At 38.2% G+C, this 17,509-nt stretch overlaps 2 protein-coding genes across 2 annotated transcripts; both read left to right on the top strand.

The window, feature by feature from the left end:
• The first annotated feature begins 48 nt into the window (after positions 1-48).
• NMNAT1 (nicotinamide nucleotide adenylyltransferase 1) lies at positions 49-8,665 on the top strand. Its single transcript, XM_010577343.1, has 5 exons — positions 49-311; positions 3,588-3,762; positions 4,232-4,415; positions 5,118-5,263; positions 6,575-8,665. The coding sequence occupies exons 2-5, from the start codon at positions 3,639-3,641 to the stop codon at positions 6,973-6,975; spliced, it is 855 nt and encodes a 284-aa protein (XP_010575645.1). The 5' UTR covers positions 49-311; positions 3,588-3,638; the 3' UTR covers positions 6,976-8,665.
• Positions 8,666-12,084: 3,419 nt separating this feature from the next.
• Positions 12,085-15,764, top strand: RBP7 (retinol binding protein 7, cellular). Its single transcript, XM_010577342.1, has 4 exons — positions 12,085-12,219; positions 14,658-14,836; positions 15,105-15,206; positions 15,543-15,764. Exons 1-4 carry the CDS (start codon positions 12,147-12,149, stop codon positions 15,591-15,593), a joined length of 405 nt encoding a protein of 134 aa, XP_010575644.1. The 5' UTR covers positions 12,085-12,146; the 3' UTR covers positions 15,594-15,764.
• Positions 15,765-17,509: the final 1,745 nt, after the last annotated feature.

The following is a 17,509-nucleotide window of genomic DNA, read 5'->3' as shown; positions in this document are numbered from 1 at the left end:
GCGGCGGGGCAGACTGGCGACTGGCTGGGCTGGGGCCTGATCCTGCGCCCCGTACGTTCGGGGGCCGTAGCTGCGTGCGGGCCTCTGGCGGCGCGGAGCTGTGGGGAGGCGGTTGCTGAAACGGAGGGAAAAGCGGAGCGCTTAGCGTGCGAGAGCTTCCAGCAACAGCTTACAGACCGTAAATTTCGTATTTGATGGCGTTGATATCCGACAGATATGTAAGCAGGTTTAATAAATGTTTACCTCTGAAATGCAAATGAGACTGACCAAAGCATACTCACAATTACCTGCTTATCCACGGCAGTGAACAGGTTGGTTTTCAGAACCATCCCAAAACCTCCTGCAGGCACACTTTGATGTTTTTTAGTGCAAATAGGCGTCCAATCCAGCTAAGCGCTAGCAGGACTGCAGTTAGGACACACTGAATATCGGTAAGGTTATGTATAAGCATGATGAGATTATATATAAGCATATGTGTAAAGGACTACGTCACAGGGCACCTCAATTTTCCTTCTGAAGCAGAAGGCAAAGTGATCCAGCATGTCCTACACTGACGGAAAATCTGACTGAAGGCCATTTTACTTTCCTTCCCCTTCATAAGTCTCTGTAGAGAGGTTTTACTAATAGTTCATTTAGTATTTGGCATAAGGTAGCATTAATTATTTTAAGACTCTTCTCAGTTTTGTGAAACTAAAGGCTTACCTGCATACAGGTCTCTCCCTCCCATCTCTGTACAGCAGGAGCCGGTCTGCTAGTTTGGATCTTGTGGTCAAACTGCAATAATTAGAACTGTGTCAAGCAGTGCCAAATTATACGTAATTCATCAAGACTACTTATGTTATTATACAATAAGAATAGGCATAGTTCCATATACAGCTCAGGCAGGGGCTGGGCTTCAATCATCGCTGGAACCTAGTCTTCTATTTCTCTCCTGGGATGCGCAAATTGCATAGCTTTCTCCCAGAAGTTAGCGCTATATGAAGGCCATTTCACACAAAGCAGATCCCAGCTCTGATGGTGCTGTGTTGGTTATAAGGATCAAGGTAATCATGGGATGATACCACTTTGTCAAGTCCTTCGCTCTCCACGCCAGCCGTGCAGCTGTTTTCTGTGAAAACAGTGCTAGGCAGAGGATGTCAATGCAAATTAGGAGACTGAGGGTATGTTCAAACTATTAAATTATATTTATATTCTCAATTTCTATGCAGATATGAAGCGCTACAAGGTGAGTTTATGACGCAATAGTTGCCTGTTTCTGAAGACTGTAAAATGAGCTAGCAGCATCAAAAAGGACATTTGACCAACTCCAGAAAAGGCACTATATATTTTAATCTTAAAATTTTCTATTATTTTTGCCCTTGCTTTTTTTTCTTTTTAAAGGAGAAAATCAAGCCTTTTCAAATTTGCAGCATGAGTCTCTTTCTTTAGAAAGTAGGGCTTTATGCATTACAAAGGCAAGCCTAACTCCTTTCCTTGCCTGTTCCCATAGTAACTCTTCCAGCTGATGCCCCTGTGAAGACTGCATTCCAAGTAACACCAAACCCTTCAAATGCTGAACTACTCTGCAGTAATAAAGAATATTTTAAAAGTTTGTGAAACTCTTGAAAGCACAGAGAAGTACTAACACTTGCAAAATGTGACGCCTTGCAAGGCTTCCTTTTATTCAAGGGCTATTTGATGTCAGTACATAGTAGCTGTTACAAGATTTAGCTGTGATGATATCTCACCACTGTGGTGGCTGCGAACATCACTCAGCTTCTTTGTAAGGGAGACAGAATGTGAGGGTGACCTTGTGGGATTCTTCAGCCAGTGATGTTGCTGTAGAAACAACGGCAGACTATTCAGTGCTCAACACAGATGTCTCGGACATCCCACAAACAGCAACAGCATGAGAATGGCCCATAACATATTCCGGTTTTCATTTGTTCAGGGCCAGGCTAGGGGAAACCATCTTGGCAAGCCAGAATATTCTCGTGAAAGAAAACAACACTGAGAAGCAAAAATCCATGTAGTGTGAGGAGAAAGGAAAAAGATAAGTAGTGGAATTTCCTTATTTTCACCAATTCTTAAGCAGCTTTCTGAAACTGAAGTTCGAAATTGCAACAGTGCTGTTGTATTTTAAAAAAGGAAAAAAAATCTGGCATTTAATTGCAGCTTTTACTAAACTTTTTTTAATTCACTCTTTTTCTATCATCTGTTCCACTGGTACATCTACCACTTACTTTCTGCAACACAAAGTAGATTGGTTGTTTTCATGTTCAGTCCATAGCACTTTCTTCCCACATACCAAGAGAAAGTAAAATGTAAATAAATCCCAAATGAAGAAATGTTAACCCCCCCCCCTCCTCCAGAATTTAATACAATATAATGTTAGTTCTATAGATTTTGCTGAAAAGACTCACTGCAACTTAGAGTAGCAGCACTGGGAACTGTCATAGGATGTTCTATTTGCCCCGTAAGCACTAGAAGTAAGGAAGTTACTTACAAGTAAGTTCCCTGCAGGTGCATCTCTTGGCAGTTGATTGGCATTGGCATCTTAAAAAACTTGCAAGGTTCTAATAAAGTTTGTCCTGCCATCAGGACAAACAATCTTTCGTTATGAAGTTTTTCTGCATGAGCTGCTTTTCTTCAGAGTGGGCAGTACCCTGTCCTCTCTTTAGGCAAGCAGCCTGTTCTCAGTGATTTCATTTTTAAAGATGTTAACTCGCATATAGGAGGGAATCGCAGCTGCATTGATAATACATAGGCAAGGCAAATTTGAGTTCACTTATCACATATATCTTCTTCCTAGCACACTCACTTTTCTCTACATCCTTGATTTCTGAAGGCCCATGGAAGAATTATCCTCCTTTCTGCAACATAATGCCACTCTTGTCTCAGCTCCTTGCACTGTACCTCTATCCAGGGATAACCAGAAAGAACTAGAGGCAGTGGTTTTAATCTCTTAAAAACTGGGTAATGCAGTATCACATGAACTGCGGACACATATTTAGCTAACGGTCACAAGAGCATTCCAGACGCCTTTAGAAGGCCTTGAACAGAATAAACAAGAAGACAAAAAAAGAAAGATGCCAATTAGAAGAACACAGGTGCGCATTCCACGATAAAGGGAACTTGGCACAAAGAACCTCAATTCAGCAGTTTATCTTGACCAATTAGACTGAGACAAGTTTCGCATGTTTTAGTTGATATAACCAATTATGTCCTATGTTTATGCGCATGTACAGAGTTAGTATAACCAATTATATCTTATGTTCATACGCGTGTACAGTGTCGATATAACCAATCATATTTTATGCTTGTGTGTGTAGACACTATATGCTTGCATGCAGCAACCAATCAAAGCTTTTAAGGAACTTAGAGAATTGTATAAGAATGATCAGGTATGCTCAATAAACTGGTGACTTTGATCATCATATCGGTGTCCTGTCGTCCGTCCCCACATGGAATTTCGCAACAATGAACAATCACAGGCCAAATGTTGATGGAAGGAAAATACAGTGTTCAATTTGATCTTGAAATGTTCTGCTTATTGGCAGCACAAGTAAGTAGGAATAACTATCTTTTAATCTGGTCTCTTCTTGTAGTGCCTGGTAACTAGCACCAACACTCTCCACTTGACTCTGTAGCTGTGAGGAATGGCTATGGAAGATCCTGACAAGAAGACTGAAGTAGTACTGCTGGCCTGTGGGTCCTTCAATCCCATTACCAACATGCATCTAAGGCTATTTGAGCTGGCTAAAGACCACCTTCATGAAACAGGTAGGACAGTAATCTATATCATTCAGAACAGCTCTGATAACTAGAACCTTAAATGTTAAGGTGAATACTTTGTGTATATGAATGCCTGTTTGACAGTGACAGATATTTTTGGAAATACTAATTCTATATTGATGCTAGTATGCGTGCATGTATCATACAAAGTCATGTAGGCCAAATACATGAGATAACAGTCTTATATATGTGTTGCTTATTACTAATTTTAATGACTTAAAGCATGAGTTTAATAGTTTTATCTTTCTAATACATCTTACTAAATCTTTAATTGTGCTGCCTTGCACATGGCAGAGGTGTACAGTACTTTTCCACTCAGCTGGCTATCAGAGCTGGCATTGGTGTTCTTAGAGATTGCAGTGAATAATGGTTATGTAATAGTTTAAATACAATACAGTGGAAGTAACATCTGCTCAACCACTTTTCATGTTATTGTGTGATGTGTTTTTTTCCACAGGAAAATACAAAGTAATCAAAGGAATAATTTCACCAGTAGGTGATGCATATAAGAAGAAAGGTCTGATCAGTGCGAACCACCGAGTAACTATGGCAAAACTAGCTACAAAAAACTCAGATTGGGTGGAAGTTGATGATTGGGAAAGCAGCCAGAGTGAGTGGTTGGAAACACTAAAAGTTTTAAGGTATTCTTCAGCCAAATCCTAAAAAGTCTCAAGAACCTATAGTAGGATAAGGAATGGTGTTAGCTCTAACAAGTTAGAATAATAGCAGACTAACCCCAAATCATACGAATAGACTCAGTGAATTCAGAAGTACTATTTATACGAGCATTGTAAATGAAAGATTGCACCATTAGTCCTAAATGTACAAAAAATGAGCCTGCGAACAATTTTTAAGATATATTGTTTCTTAGGTTTTATTCAATTTTTGTGCTGAAAAAGTATTCATGAGGAAGGACAAGAGACTAGAGTAGGGTAGACACATGCTACACAAGCTTCCCTCATTAGATTCTGATTGTGCTATGCTGCCCATTTGTGTATTTAAAGGCTGGCATGAGAATTGCCTGAAGGAGTATCTTTTAAGTTTTATGGTTTTTATTCTTTTAGTCACTGCAGCCTCACTGAGGTTCTTCTTTTTAAAACAAATTTTTATAAAAAAGAGACAAACCAACCTTGTAGTTGTTGCTTTGAAATCTTTGCACTTTGACTGTCTTATGATGTCTTATGACCCACCTCTCACAAGTTCCTGTTCCAGCAGATCAGTTCTTGGATGGATTGTCTGTGAAAGTACTGCAGGAGGAAGTGGTGATAGATTATTTAGTAGGCCATACTCTTCCCTATATTCTCCTACATCTTTAAAATACCTAAAATACATCTGTTTTACAGGTACCATCATCAAAAGCTCTTATCTCCTGATCCCACTAATACTCTGCAGAATGCTATACCTTTAACAAAGCCAGGACGGAAGAGGAAACAGGAACCAAATAGGCATGACCCCATTAAAAAGAAAAATCAGAGTCCAGATATAAAAAGTTAAGTCTGTTTGCCAATTAAATGCTTAACAATACTTGCTATTTCAAAGGAATTCTGTTGATGAGTAACATTTTTCTGTGCTAGTTCTTGGTTCTGATTTCACTGAATAAGTTTATTCCCTTAGATCCCACAGTGTAAAGCAGTAGGCTTCGTAACAAGAGGACTATAAGGGTAAAATATATAGGACATGAAAAATACTCAAGATAATAGAAATTTGAACTGAAAAAGGTCTGAGCTATCCATTTTACCTACAGAACTTTGCTAAACTGTAGTTACAACTGAGAATTTTGGATCATATTGTAAGTTGCTGAAGAAAGAAAGAAAGGACAGGATTAAGTCCTGAAATTCAAAATATATCTGCATACAGGATCATTTTAAATTGTAATTTAAAACTTCATACAACAGATGTAGCTTGGCTTTGTAATTTTAGATAGCATTTATTTTGCTATTGCTTTTAGATCTAAATTTTAGTTATTTAGCCTAAAAGGTACAATTATATGTGTTCATATAGAATTTGAACAGCCCTGTATAATGACCAGCTTAATCCTTTATATTTGCAAATCTTGACTTTTGCCTGACTTCTTCCCTTGAATCTTTCCGAATTCTTCTGTTTAAAGTAACTGTATTCAAAGAAAAGACCAACAGCATCAGGCAGGCTTTTTTCATATTGTGTTGACAGATGTTTTAGTACATTCCTACCACCCTGTGACATTACTGGAATCTGCAAATCTGTAGCACTCTCAATTTTGCTTCCATTTCTTTAAGGTGGTTTCTATCTGCATGCTTCTCGAGATTCCCTGTAAAATATAGTGTGGAAGAGAGTCCCCTGAAGACAAGTCACACAGTCCATGGGGTTTTCTTTGGTCATATTTTCTTTCCTTTTACATAGTCCCTTCTGCCCCCTGTCCCGTAAAAGCTAGCTACTCTTCTGTAACTCTATGGAATGTCAGATGAAGTTTTAACAGCATTACAGTATCCCTTCATACTTAGCTATTCTGGAATTTTCTCTATATTTTCTTTTACTTTGATCCTCACAGTGATTGATTCATCCCAAGGCTAAATGAGCATATTAGAGTTTATTTTCCAGTCCTTTTGAATGAAGGGACTCCCATAACCTTTTTTCAGAAAAATCCTGTATTGAAGCTACTAATTATAAAGTATATACTCTGAATCTTTTTTTATGTCATTCCATTGTCTCATCTTAACCAAAGATAAAGAGAGGTAGCCTAGAAATTAAATGGCCCCATCAAGTTAGATAAAATCTGGTGGCCTAAACCAAGCCCTGTTTCTCACTTATTTTTCTTTTTAAGGTGTCCCACAGGTTAAACTGCTTTGTGGAAGTGACATGCTGGAATCTTTTGGGATCCCCAATCTGTGGAAGTTGGAGGACATCACTGAAATTGTGGAAAATCATGGCCTTGTATGCATCAGTAGGGCTGGAAACAGCGTTCAGAAATTAATCTATGAATCTGATATTTTGTGGAGACATAAGAATAACATTCACCTTGTGGAAGAATGGATCACAAATGACATTTCCTCCACCAAGATTAGGAGAGCACTGCGGAGGGGCCAGAGCATTCGTTACCTAGTGCCTGATGTAGTTCAAGCATACATAGAAAAAAATAATCTGTATAGTCCAGAGAGTGAAGACAGGAATGCTGGGGTTGTCTTGGCTCCCTTACAGAAACATGCAAGTGATTCCAAGAACTAACAGGCACTATACAACTAACTTACTTTCTGCTGTTAATAAAGCTACAGTTCAGTATGGGAAAATGTGATTTTTAGGGGTTGGTTTTTTGTTTGTTTGTTTGTTTTAAGTAACTAGTGGGCTAATTCTGTCGCTTTAGTACATCTGTAGTTGCTGTTGAGGTTTGGTGCACTCAATAATTGGACCTACACAATCTTTTTTAAATCAAACAGTAAGATTTTCACGTTTAAACATTTTGTCACAGTGCAGTGAACTAAGTGTAAGAATTCACACTTGCATATGAGAATTACAAATTAACAAACAAAACAAATGAAAATGTTCTAATTAGTTTTAACTCAGACTGCTGAATGCTATTTATAAAATATTAACACAGATATTTTTAATAACCTAAGGTGTCTTAACAGACAAAGCAACTTAATTTCAAAATGTACCACTTAGTGATAGGAAATCTATGTAACTAATTTTTTAAAAAATTGCCAACATGGGGTGCACCTCAAAGAAATAATTTAGCTCTATCCTGGAAGGGAAAAATTTACTCCTGGCTGAAGTGGTGCTAGATACACCATGCTTTTAGCTGCCTGCCTTTCAAGTATGCAGCCTGTTTGTCTGCTATCATGCAATTTGCTCCCAGAAATGCCTTGTGCTTTACTTTTCCATTCATGTTTCCAGAGCTGTATGTTAAGCTCAGCACTGTTTCTCATGGAAGGACAGACCTACTTCAGAAACTGGTTTACAGCCATTGATTTAATGGATAGAAATTAATAATAGTGTCTTGCACTGATTCTCAGACAGTTGTCCCTTTATTTCAAATAATAAATGAGCTTTTACTTTTGAGCCAAATGTATATAGCCGGAATTGTTTTCTGTGACTGGAGTTGAGAAGAAATGGTAGGATATTAAGACTGTATATAAGTGAAATGTTTTTCTTTGCTAGAAATCTGGTTTTGAATCTAATAGTATATTGTCTGTATTATGTGAATATAAACTAGAAAGGCACTGTGAATGTCATGGTGATAGAATTCTACCTCCCTTTATTTACCATCATCCCATTTTTGTTTGGATGTGCCTTATTAAAAATGTGAAAGTTTCTGAGACGCTACCTAATGGGTCAACAGCTTTTTCATACAATCTCCACAAGATGACTCTGTTCACGTTTTTCAGATCAACAAATCCAGCAGAACGTGAGACTCTCAGGGCAGGAAACCTAGATGCTGTTGGGCAAGTCTAGAACCAGACATGTTCCAGGATCACAACTGTGACAACCCGCCATCTTCCTTCCCTGGGCAGGCCATCCTCAAAGAGCTGAGGCAGAGGTCTAGGCTTCCCTCGGAGCTTAGGTGGAGTCTGGAAGCCAGAAGCCAAACATAGAACATCATGGTTGGCCCTAGGGCCTGCAAAGCTCATATAAAACCCAGCAGGTGAGTCGAGACACTATTGGGAAAACCTGTAACCTGCAGTGGAGCTAGCATTGGGTATGCAAACTTGGACCCCTACATGAAATTCTGCAATTACCATACACTAGAACATCTGTGTTCTACTAGTTCCAGTCTGTACAGGTGGCTGTCTACAGAGAATCTACAAGGAGATTAGTGGAATAAAATCAAGTCACAACTTAGAAGTGCATCTGTAACTGCACTGTGACAGAAAGTAGCATCAAGTATTCTTAGGTTTTTTTCTTGGTGATTCCTGCATCAAATGTCCTCAGTCTGCCATTTTTTTCCTGTAGAGCTCAGGCAAGCTAATACTGTCCTTCGATGATGAGGCTGGGTTCGTTTATCATCAATAGTAATAAAGGTACTGAAGGATAAATTATGGCCCCCGTGACACCTTAGCAATCAAACTGCCATAACTGATTGAAGATAACTATATTATTGATAGTGCATAGGAAAGGACAAGATCTACTTTTCTCTTTTGCTCGCTGTCTGTCTTTATGACTGACAAGAATAGACGGCAAGAAAGATTTATTTTCAGCACTCAGGTCAACTAGTGTGCTTCTGAATAAACGGAGCAGATCTTTCTAATGGGAAAGCACCCTGTTTATGTGGTCACTTTTCAGAGTAAAATTGCACTTAAGTCTAGATTTATTCTAAATAATGATGCTGGTGTGTGTTGGTGTACTTTGTGTAATTCTAGAGAAACTGCACATTCAGTAGGATGTTTTATAAAGCTTTGGTCTTCAAACAGTTATATTTCACTGGGTTTTAACGTAGTTATGTGTGATGGGTCTTTCAATAAAATAAATTGCACGTGATATGCTAATTTTAGTCATCCTGTTATTAACCAAATGTGATGTCTGATGGCAGCACGATTGTTAAGTAGGTAGAATGATGTCTGTACAGTTCTGTCTATACAAAACAGAACATTGTTCAAAAATTACACTGACTGCTGAATATGGATGTTTTGTTTTACTAGTGGGATCCAGAAACCTGCCTGTTACAACACTAGAAGTAACTGCACACTGACAATCTACTGTTACAATCAGTTATAAATATCAGCATTGCAGTGATGTGGCATATTCAAAAATGTTAGACAGGTATAACTTTCAAGAGTGGACTAGACCTAAAAGAGAATCTATATACTTGAAAATGTAAGGTTTGTGAATAATGCAGTTCACTGAACTTTATAAGAGAGTTATAATGCATTCACAGATGTTCTATGAACAAAAATGAGGCTTGTTTTTTTTTTTTACATCACTGCATTTGGTTCTGCTCTATTAAAAGAACATAGGGCCCTTTCACTGCACATATAATTCAGACTCAAAATATTTTATAAATACTGCAACAGCAGCAGGATCCACTTTATCTACTTATGTAACGAGGCCACATCCTTAATGGAATGTATTAGATGCTCAATGCTGCACAGCAATTAAGACAGAAATGGAAAAAAATTCTTTCCACAAAAAAAAAATCGGGAATTTGTAAGGGAGAAAGAAATGAACCATCATAGGATGTGGCCAGGGGACTTGGCGGTTCTTACAAAAAGTTCCACAGGCAATTCTTTGGCTGAGCCTTGAAATAGTACCCCTAGTAGCCTTTATAAGTCTTAGTTTGAGATGAAGTACTGATTTACAGAAAGAAGCACCACATCCCAGACAATCTGCATAATCTTCATTTTCAATTAAAATGTATATCCAGGCTCTTAAACAGGACTTATCCAAGTACTGACTTCCCTTCACTTGGAAGAGTCCGTAGTATTGCAACAGTGCTTTACTACCATACCCTCGTACTAAGAAATTATGGGTGAAATGTTACTATTTGAGTCCAGGGGAAACATTAATAGGCATTTCGCTGTGCCATTCCTAGTTTAGTATAGGTTAGAGAACAATATCCAGCTGCAAACAGGAAACAAGCTTTGACGTCTTAATTTCCTACTGGCATGATTCTGTGAGTCATATAGGTCAAACTGTCAGCTCCAAAAATGTAGTTAAAGTTCAGGGAAGCTTAATTTTCTGTGCAAAATATTCTTTTTATTCAGCCTAAACTGAGTCAGTAAATAGGCAGATGTAGTAGCTATAGGTGAGATTCCTCATTCAAGATTCAGAATACCAAATTCCCTTTTTACTGTGGTAGCAACACAGTTAAGATTTCCCTTGCCCATCCATTTTGGGTTTTTCTTTTAACGTAGCCTTCACTGTGGTGCTCGTTGCTGTCCCATCTGACCACTTAAAATGTGGGATTAAGCTAATGCTCAAAACATATGTGTGACTTTGGGAATGAATGTTTTCCCCATTTTACCAATGAGGAAACTGAGATAAGAAGTTAGTCTAGCTCTCCTGTACTTAGCGATTCTAGAGTGCCTAGTTGTTCAGGGTTATTAAATTCATATTTCTCACTTGGTAAATTGTAACAATAAGGCATACAGTTTGCAAAAAGTAACCAGTGATGGAGGAACTGCAAGACATTGGAGAATTATGTATCTTTTAAAGGAAATAAAATCTCACTTCCAAATTCCTAATATATCCTTTCTCTTCAAAGTCAGACATTCTTTATTTACTTTTCAAAACACATTGCAGGATCATCACTTAAGAGATTTCTTTCACTTCTTTGCTGAAGTCCAACACTGAAGCTTACCTGCTGCATCCTGTGCTCTACTCTCTATATGCTCTGCCACAACATGGAACATCTAATAAAGCATCAGTGGGAATAACTTCTGTTATGACCTCTCCTCTACTGTATGTGTCAAGAATAAAAAGCAAAGGGGGGAGCTACACCTTCTATATACACGAGAGTACTTTTTGGATTTGTTACTCTTGTTGGCTATTTGTAGGAGTTGAAAGTGGATTGCAAGAACAGGTATTTGTCCTCCCTCCCATCTAGGAAAACTGATAAACACAGAGCTGCAGAACTGAACAGAGCTCAGGCCTCTGGATCTGCTGTCTCATGCCTAACTACTACACAAACTTTCTGGCTGGTAAGGCATCTGAGAAAATAAAGAATTTTGTATATGTATGTTCATTTAAGTAGGACATAACTAACAACATTAAAGAAATCAGAACACAAGTAGGTAAACTGTGGCACAGCAGAGCTGTGTTGAGAGTCACATCAGAGAATAACATGTACAAAAAAGGTTTGTCTTTCACTTTTCTGTTATAACCACTAGAGAACGATACTGCCTACTATTCACTCCAGACATAAACCAAGAAGATATAATACTAATCTCTATTACTGTGTCATAGGTACGGCTTTAAAAATTTGCTGATACACCTACAGTTTAACAGTCAATCCCTGTCTGTTCAAATACAGCATGTATTTACAGCGGGTAGATCACTTTTTCAGCAAGTACATAGATTTCAGATCATAAAGCCACAGATCTAATATACGTGCAGGGAATTTTAGTAATGACAAAATCTGTCCATGATTCCCTTTAAGGTATACAAGATGGACACAAAGGGTTTAAACCAGTTTTTGGTTTGCATTGTGACGCTTGGACTATTAACATTTGCTCCACACAAAGATTTCAGAAACTGTGAACTTTTCCCTCCAATGCAGCTGAAGCTGATCTACAAATACCCTCTCACCTATTGGCTCAGCAATAGTACCCTTCCCCTCCATCAGAAAGGCTCTGCGATGTAATCCCACCCACAGACTTCCTTATATAAGGCCTGGTTGGAAAACTACTTCTTCATTTTTGCTTTTGGGTCAGAGGTTGACTGCATCTTCCTTCCACAGTCTGGCAATGCCTGTGGATTTCAGTGGAACCTGGAACCTTATCAGCAATGACAACTTTGAAGGTTATATGGTGGCCTTAGGTAGGTGAAAATACTTGATTCTATCCTTCCCCCATAAGGGTCCTCCTGAATTTTAAGACTCTGAGCTCTTTTAAAACCTAGATATTGCTGAAGCTTTTTTTTCCTCTGAAAAACAATGGAAGGATCTTTGTTTGTTGATAAACAGACAGCATTAACTATACTTTAGCCTGTCACCCAAGTGTCATTGCAGCCTTCAGGAATTTCTCAGCCTAATACCTGTTAAAAGTAGAATTTTTTTATGGCTTTCATCAGAGACAGGGAAGACTTTGCCCTGTCCACTTAATTTCTCTTGCTTTTGAGCACAAACTTATAGAACCTATGTCTCAGGTTAATTAAATGTTAAGTAACAAAAAAAAGCACTTGGGTTCTTCCAGGCAGTTGTTTAGCTTAGTGTCATTTATCTTTAAACAGCTTACAAAATACTTCTCTCATTACTGTGACTTGTTGATAAGCCTCTCTAACCATCCCTTTTCTGGAGTCCTTGAAGCTAACCTCTTACCTTGCTCAGATCTTTTATAGAGAGAGATTAATGGTGCTTTAATGGGAAACTAAGAAAGTTCTTGGTACTTTATTAGTTTTCTTGTGCAAAGTTCATTGCAGACTGTGACAGCAGGCAACCTTGTGTACAGCCTTCTCTTCTCCCTGCCTTTCCCACCCGTTGTGCTTTTTTGACTTGTGTAAACCGATGACCAGTAATGTCCCTTGTTGGTTACTGTATACACAACTAGAATAAAATCAATTTCTGGCTGTATCTAAGCTGGGTGACCTACTTAAATTATCTAGTTGGTATCTTTAAAATGGTTCAAGAACTCTTCTCTGTTTCTAATCCTGCTGTGTTATCAATTGGAAAAAAAAGAAAGGGTGCTTCCATAATGACAATTAGTTTGAATGCTAAGTAATAGACAGTTAATGTGTTAATGTCTTCAAATGGAATAGAGATTCTGTCAGTTCCTTGATAATAAACATTGTCCAGCTAAGTAAAGGGCTTTTTTTAATGAAATATAACTACAATCCTTGTGAAAAATGCAATTTGTTTTCTGTATGTAATTGGGCAAACTTAGTAAAAGTAAAGGCAAAGAATCCTTTTGATGATTTACAACCTATCTTTAATTACTCCTGCTTGGTTGCCAGTATACTGAACAAAACAAGGACTGAAATAGCTATTGTAGAGCTAGAATGAAAAACTCTTCTGCCAGGTTAAGTAGAGTAAGGAAGCTAATATCCAGTCGGCTGAGTAACTAGACGGTTATGGATAAGGACACGGCTATTGCAAGCCTAGCCCTTCCTTCAATTTACTATCTACCTCTAATGAATAGATTTGTAAGTAGTTTGTATTTATATATTCTTATAATCATGTTAAGCCTTAATGGGTATGGCCGTTACCAGTACTGAACTCAAACCCCTCTATGCTAAAATAAATTGGTAACTGTGTAAAAACATGACTGACAGATTCTGGCACTTCTGTAATGCATACAGTAATGAAGTCCCACTTCAAACACAGTCTGCATAATGAGCCATATGGTTCAACACATGGTAGCTGAAGACACCCTGTCAAGAAGATCACAACCCCAGCCTGCATAAAGTGAGAAACTTCTAGTGGTCCTATAAAATGACAGTTTTAATCTAGGTGATGAAAATAACTAAATTAATACACAGACCCCCATTTTACCCATCCACCTTCCTGAAAACGTAACTCTGAGCATGCTATTGGGATGCAGTGTAATTCAGTTGCCTGCCAAATAGATGGCCTGTTCCTCTAAAGAAACAAACATTCACTAGAGAAATAGAAAAAGCTCTAGAAGCACTGCTTTAAGCTCAATGTTACCAAGAACATCAGGATTCTGTTAAAGGTGACTGATCATTAGAGATAACCAGGAAATCTTTTGACAAGTGTGATGTTTTCTAGTTGCACTTAAAAAGTGTTAATAGCAAGTGGCATGTCCTGAAAACAAGCCTGAGTAATTAATTATGAAGTATGTGCCCTTCATTTTAGTCTATTTAAGGTATAGGGTGCAAAGTTTTCTTGTTAGTTCACATAATGCCTTTCCTCTAACAAAGGATGAGAATAGGCATTAACTACTCCCTCTAGCTAAGCAGGGGGTAAGTCTGAGACCAAGCTTGGCGTGTCTGTGTGGGGGAAACCAACTCTCCCCAACTCCTAAAAGGACTCTTTTGACTCAAAGTCCTAGAAATCTTGCACAGGAATTGTGCAACAATTGAGTAAACTGGTTTCCAAAGAGTAAAATGTACAAGAACATGACTTGATCTGAGTAACATATAGGTTTAAACAAAAAAACCCCAAACCCAAACAACAAAACCTTGCATGGCAGTAAGGTCAATCTATGTAAGAAATGCTTCTGGTAGTAATAAAGGTAAGTCCTGGCTGTCGGAATGGCTGGTGATAAATACAACTCTGACCTTTTTGCCTCCTGTCCAAGGTATTGACTTTGCAACACGCAAGATAGCAAAAATGCTGAAGCCTCAGAAAGTGATCAAACAAGATGGCGATTCGTTTTATATCCATACCACTAGTACATTCAGAGATTATTCGCTTCAATTCAAAATTGGAGAAGAGTTTGAAGAAGATAATAAAGGCCTGGATAACAGAAAATGCAAGGTAAGACTGAATACATGAAATCAAGAGGCTGTGACAAAATTAAGATGCCATGATCAATCCAGCTACTTGAGCTGAAATTGTTTCAAGAATACTGTTTGTAATGCAATGCAAAGGTAGGAGCCTGAGTTACAGACAAGGAGTTTCACTTTCCCTCAGGAGCAGTATTTAGGTCCCCTTTTATCCAGGAAAAAAAGGACATTGTCTGCAAGTATATTGCAGAACTGAGACAAAAACATACAGAAACACTTTTTTGTTTCCTCTTCCACAGAGCCTAGTTACCTGGGAAAATGACAAACTTGTCTGTGTCCAGACTGGTGAGAAGAAGAACAGAGGCTGGACTCACTGGCTTGAAGGAGATGACCTCCACCTGGTATTTACTTCAGATTTCTACTAATTCTGTCTCTATATGACAAAAATAAGATCTATAATGTGGTCATGGTGTGCACAAGTCATCTTCTAGCTCTGTAGTATTTGTAATGGATGGTACATAGGGAGCACATGCTGCTTTGATTTTAGTTTAGCTGGAACAACTTCATTGTTTCACTGTCTTGTATAGTTAAATTCGGAATGTTAAGCATAACCTATTAGCATGGCAGCAGAGTGGTGGTCAGTAGTCATGGCAAAGGATCTGTGGTCACTTTTAGAAGCAGTTCCTTTGATTACTATATACATCTATGCTCTTGTTTGTTTGTTTGTTTTTTGGTAGGAGCTTCGTTGTGAGAATCAAGTATGTAAACAGGTCTTCAAGAGAGCCTGAATATGTGTACTGGTTCCTACATGGAGAGACAGCTATATACAGGAGACTATGCATCCTCATGTCCAGTGACGGCCGTATGGACAAGAACCGATTTCTTGTACCTATTAACCTAAATGGTCTGATGTTTCTGGCTTAGGAAATAAGTCTGCTGTTGCCAGTGTTAAAGATCTGATTTTTGCTAATAAATGCCCCAAACCAAACCAATCTTAAGTACCTGACTTCTGAATGTGTTTTTGGAAGAAAAAAAAACAACCCAAAACATAAGTGCTATGGCTTGGGTCTCTAGTTAGCTAACAGTCTAAATCAAAAGAAGAAGAGAAGATAACAACAAAGGAAGCAGACAACAAAGGATACAGATTTATTATTCAAAATGCTTCTCTTTAAGATGCAGACTAGTAAACTCCACTTGCTTGTATCTTAAATGTGTAAGGTCCTATACTATGCCATAGCTGCTTTGTTCTCAAAATAAAGTTCAGCTTACCAGAGGAAACCAGCCTGTGGTCAAATCCCAGAACAATGAAGACAGGTCTGAGTAATCCATGTAGATTCCAGTCTGCAAAATAATTGAACTCTATAAGCACATATACAGAGTGAAAACAATGCTTCTGTAGTTAAGATTTTTTTGCATACACCTGTTCAATTAGTTTAAATGTTTTTCTTTTTGACCTTGTGTAATGTCGCATAGAGAAGTAGGTTTTATTCTGCCTCATGTAAACACATTTAAGTGGTCAGATCAACTTGGTAGCTACATGTGAAATGAGTTGCTGTGTATTGTTGGTAACACTAACATTGCAGGGATCTTTTCACTAGTGGAAAGAGAGGAGTTTGATTAAATCTAGCTTAAGCTTAGTAACTTAATTACTTTCTATGGAAAAAAAAAAAAAGAATTCTAAAGTAATTCCTGACATTTTAAAACATTAGTACCACCTTTCTGATACTTCTTGTCAGTTCAGAATTATTGAAGCTACCCCCACAGGCAGACAAAGTCTGTTGAAGCCCAGAGAGCTTTTTGTTAGATTGAACACCCTCCCCCCCCTAATTACTAGAGGCCTATGTAAATTTAAGCTGGTTTGCAAAATATGAAGAAAAGATCTAGTATTCTTTATACAGTTAGGGAAATTTGGGGGACCAGCAATAAAATGCCAGGTGTTTATTCTGTGGAGCCTGACAGTACCTTCCTTCTGGAACTGAGTAGTTTTCATTTACTTGAAAATAAAATTCCTGTTACCATGTTATTCTAATATAAATAACAAATTCATGCAGCAGACCTATTCTGTCACATAGATCAGCAATATACAGCAACAGCCACGCAGACTTCACTACACCACTAGATGGCACCTCTGGAACGTACTGCATCTTCAAATTGAAGAGGTTCCAAAGCAGTATCTTAAGTGTTAAATATTGCAGATACTCTCGAACCCCACAGCTTTTAAGCTGTGCCCTCCAATAAGATATGCACGAGAAGCAATACAGAAAGGCAATGACGACCTTAGGAACTCTGTTAGTATAAAGAGAGACTCCAAGTAGAAATCGGAAAAATGCAACCTTAGAAACCTGCATGACTATAAGTATAATAATTCATTAGTAAGGCTGCTATGAGGAAGTCCTTACTGTTAGGAATAGAGAAGAGTTATTATTAGCAGTGATATTGCTTTTCTTATTGCTACCTTCCTACTTCAAATTGCTGATTTGAAACCATGTAATGCTACGCAGAACTCACTTGAGGATGCTTTGAAGATCTTGAGGATGAGAGAAGCTACTACTGACAAAACTGCTTATTCTAATTTCATTTATATGCTAACCAATTCACATGCTTTCATAAAATACAAATTAAACATCTTGAAATGCAAGGTGAAAAAAGGAAGGGAGCAGTCACATATTCTGGAAGTGGGGGGGGGGGGGGGGGGGGGGCAAAT

Source organism: Haliaeetus leucocephalus, unplaced genomic scaffold (genome assembly GCF_000737465.1).
Source record: "Haliaeetus leucocephalus isolate CR32 unplaced genomic scaffold, Haliaeetus_leucocephalus-4.0 Scaffold556, whole genome shotgun sequence".
In the NCBI taxonomy this organism is placed as follows: Eukaryota; Metazoa; Chordata; class Aves; order Accipitriformes; family Accipitridae; genus Haliaeetus; species Haliaeetus leucocephalus.
This window is presented reverse-complemented; position numbering and strand designations above follow the sequence as displayed.

Bases quoted from the DNA above. Each gene is read 5' to 3' on its own strand.
- NMNAT1 (XM_010577343.1), top strand. From the start codon at position 3,639: ATGGCTATGGAAGATCCTGACAAGAAGACTGAAGTAGTACTGCTGGCC. The intron at 4,416-5,117 runs GTATTCTTCAGC...TCTGTTTTACAG, and splicing joins GAAACACTAAAAGTTTTAAG to GTACCATCATCAAAAGCTCT. The intron at 5,264-6,574 runs GTTAAGTCTGTT...TTTCTTTTTAAG, and splicing joins TCAGAGTCCAGATATAAAAA to GTGTCCCACAGGTTAAACTG.
- RBP7 (XM_010577342.1), top strand. From the start codon at position 12,147: ATGCCTGTGGATTTCAGTGGAACCTGGAACCTTATCAGCAATGACAAC. The intron at 14,837-15,104 runs GTAAGACTGAAT...CCTCTTCCACAG, and splicing joins TGGATAACAGAAAATGCAAG to AGCCTAGTTACCTGGGAAAA. The intron at 15,207-15,542 runs GTATTTACTTCA...GTTTTTTGGTAG, and splicing joins AAGGAGATGACCTCCACCTG to GAGCTTCGTTGTGAGAATCA.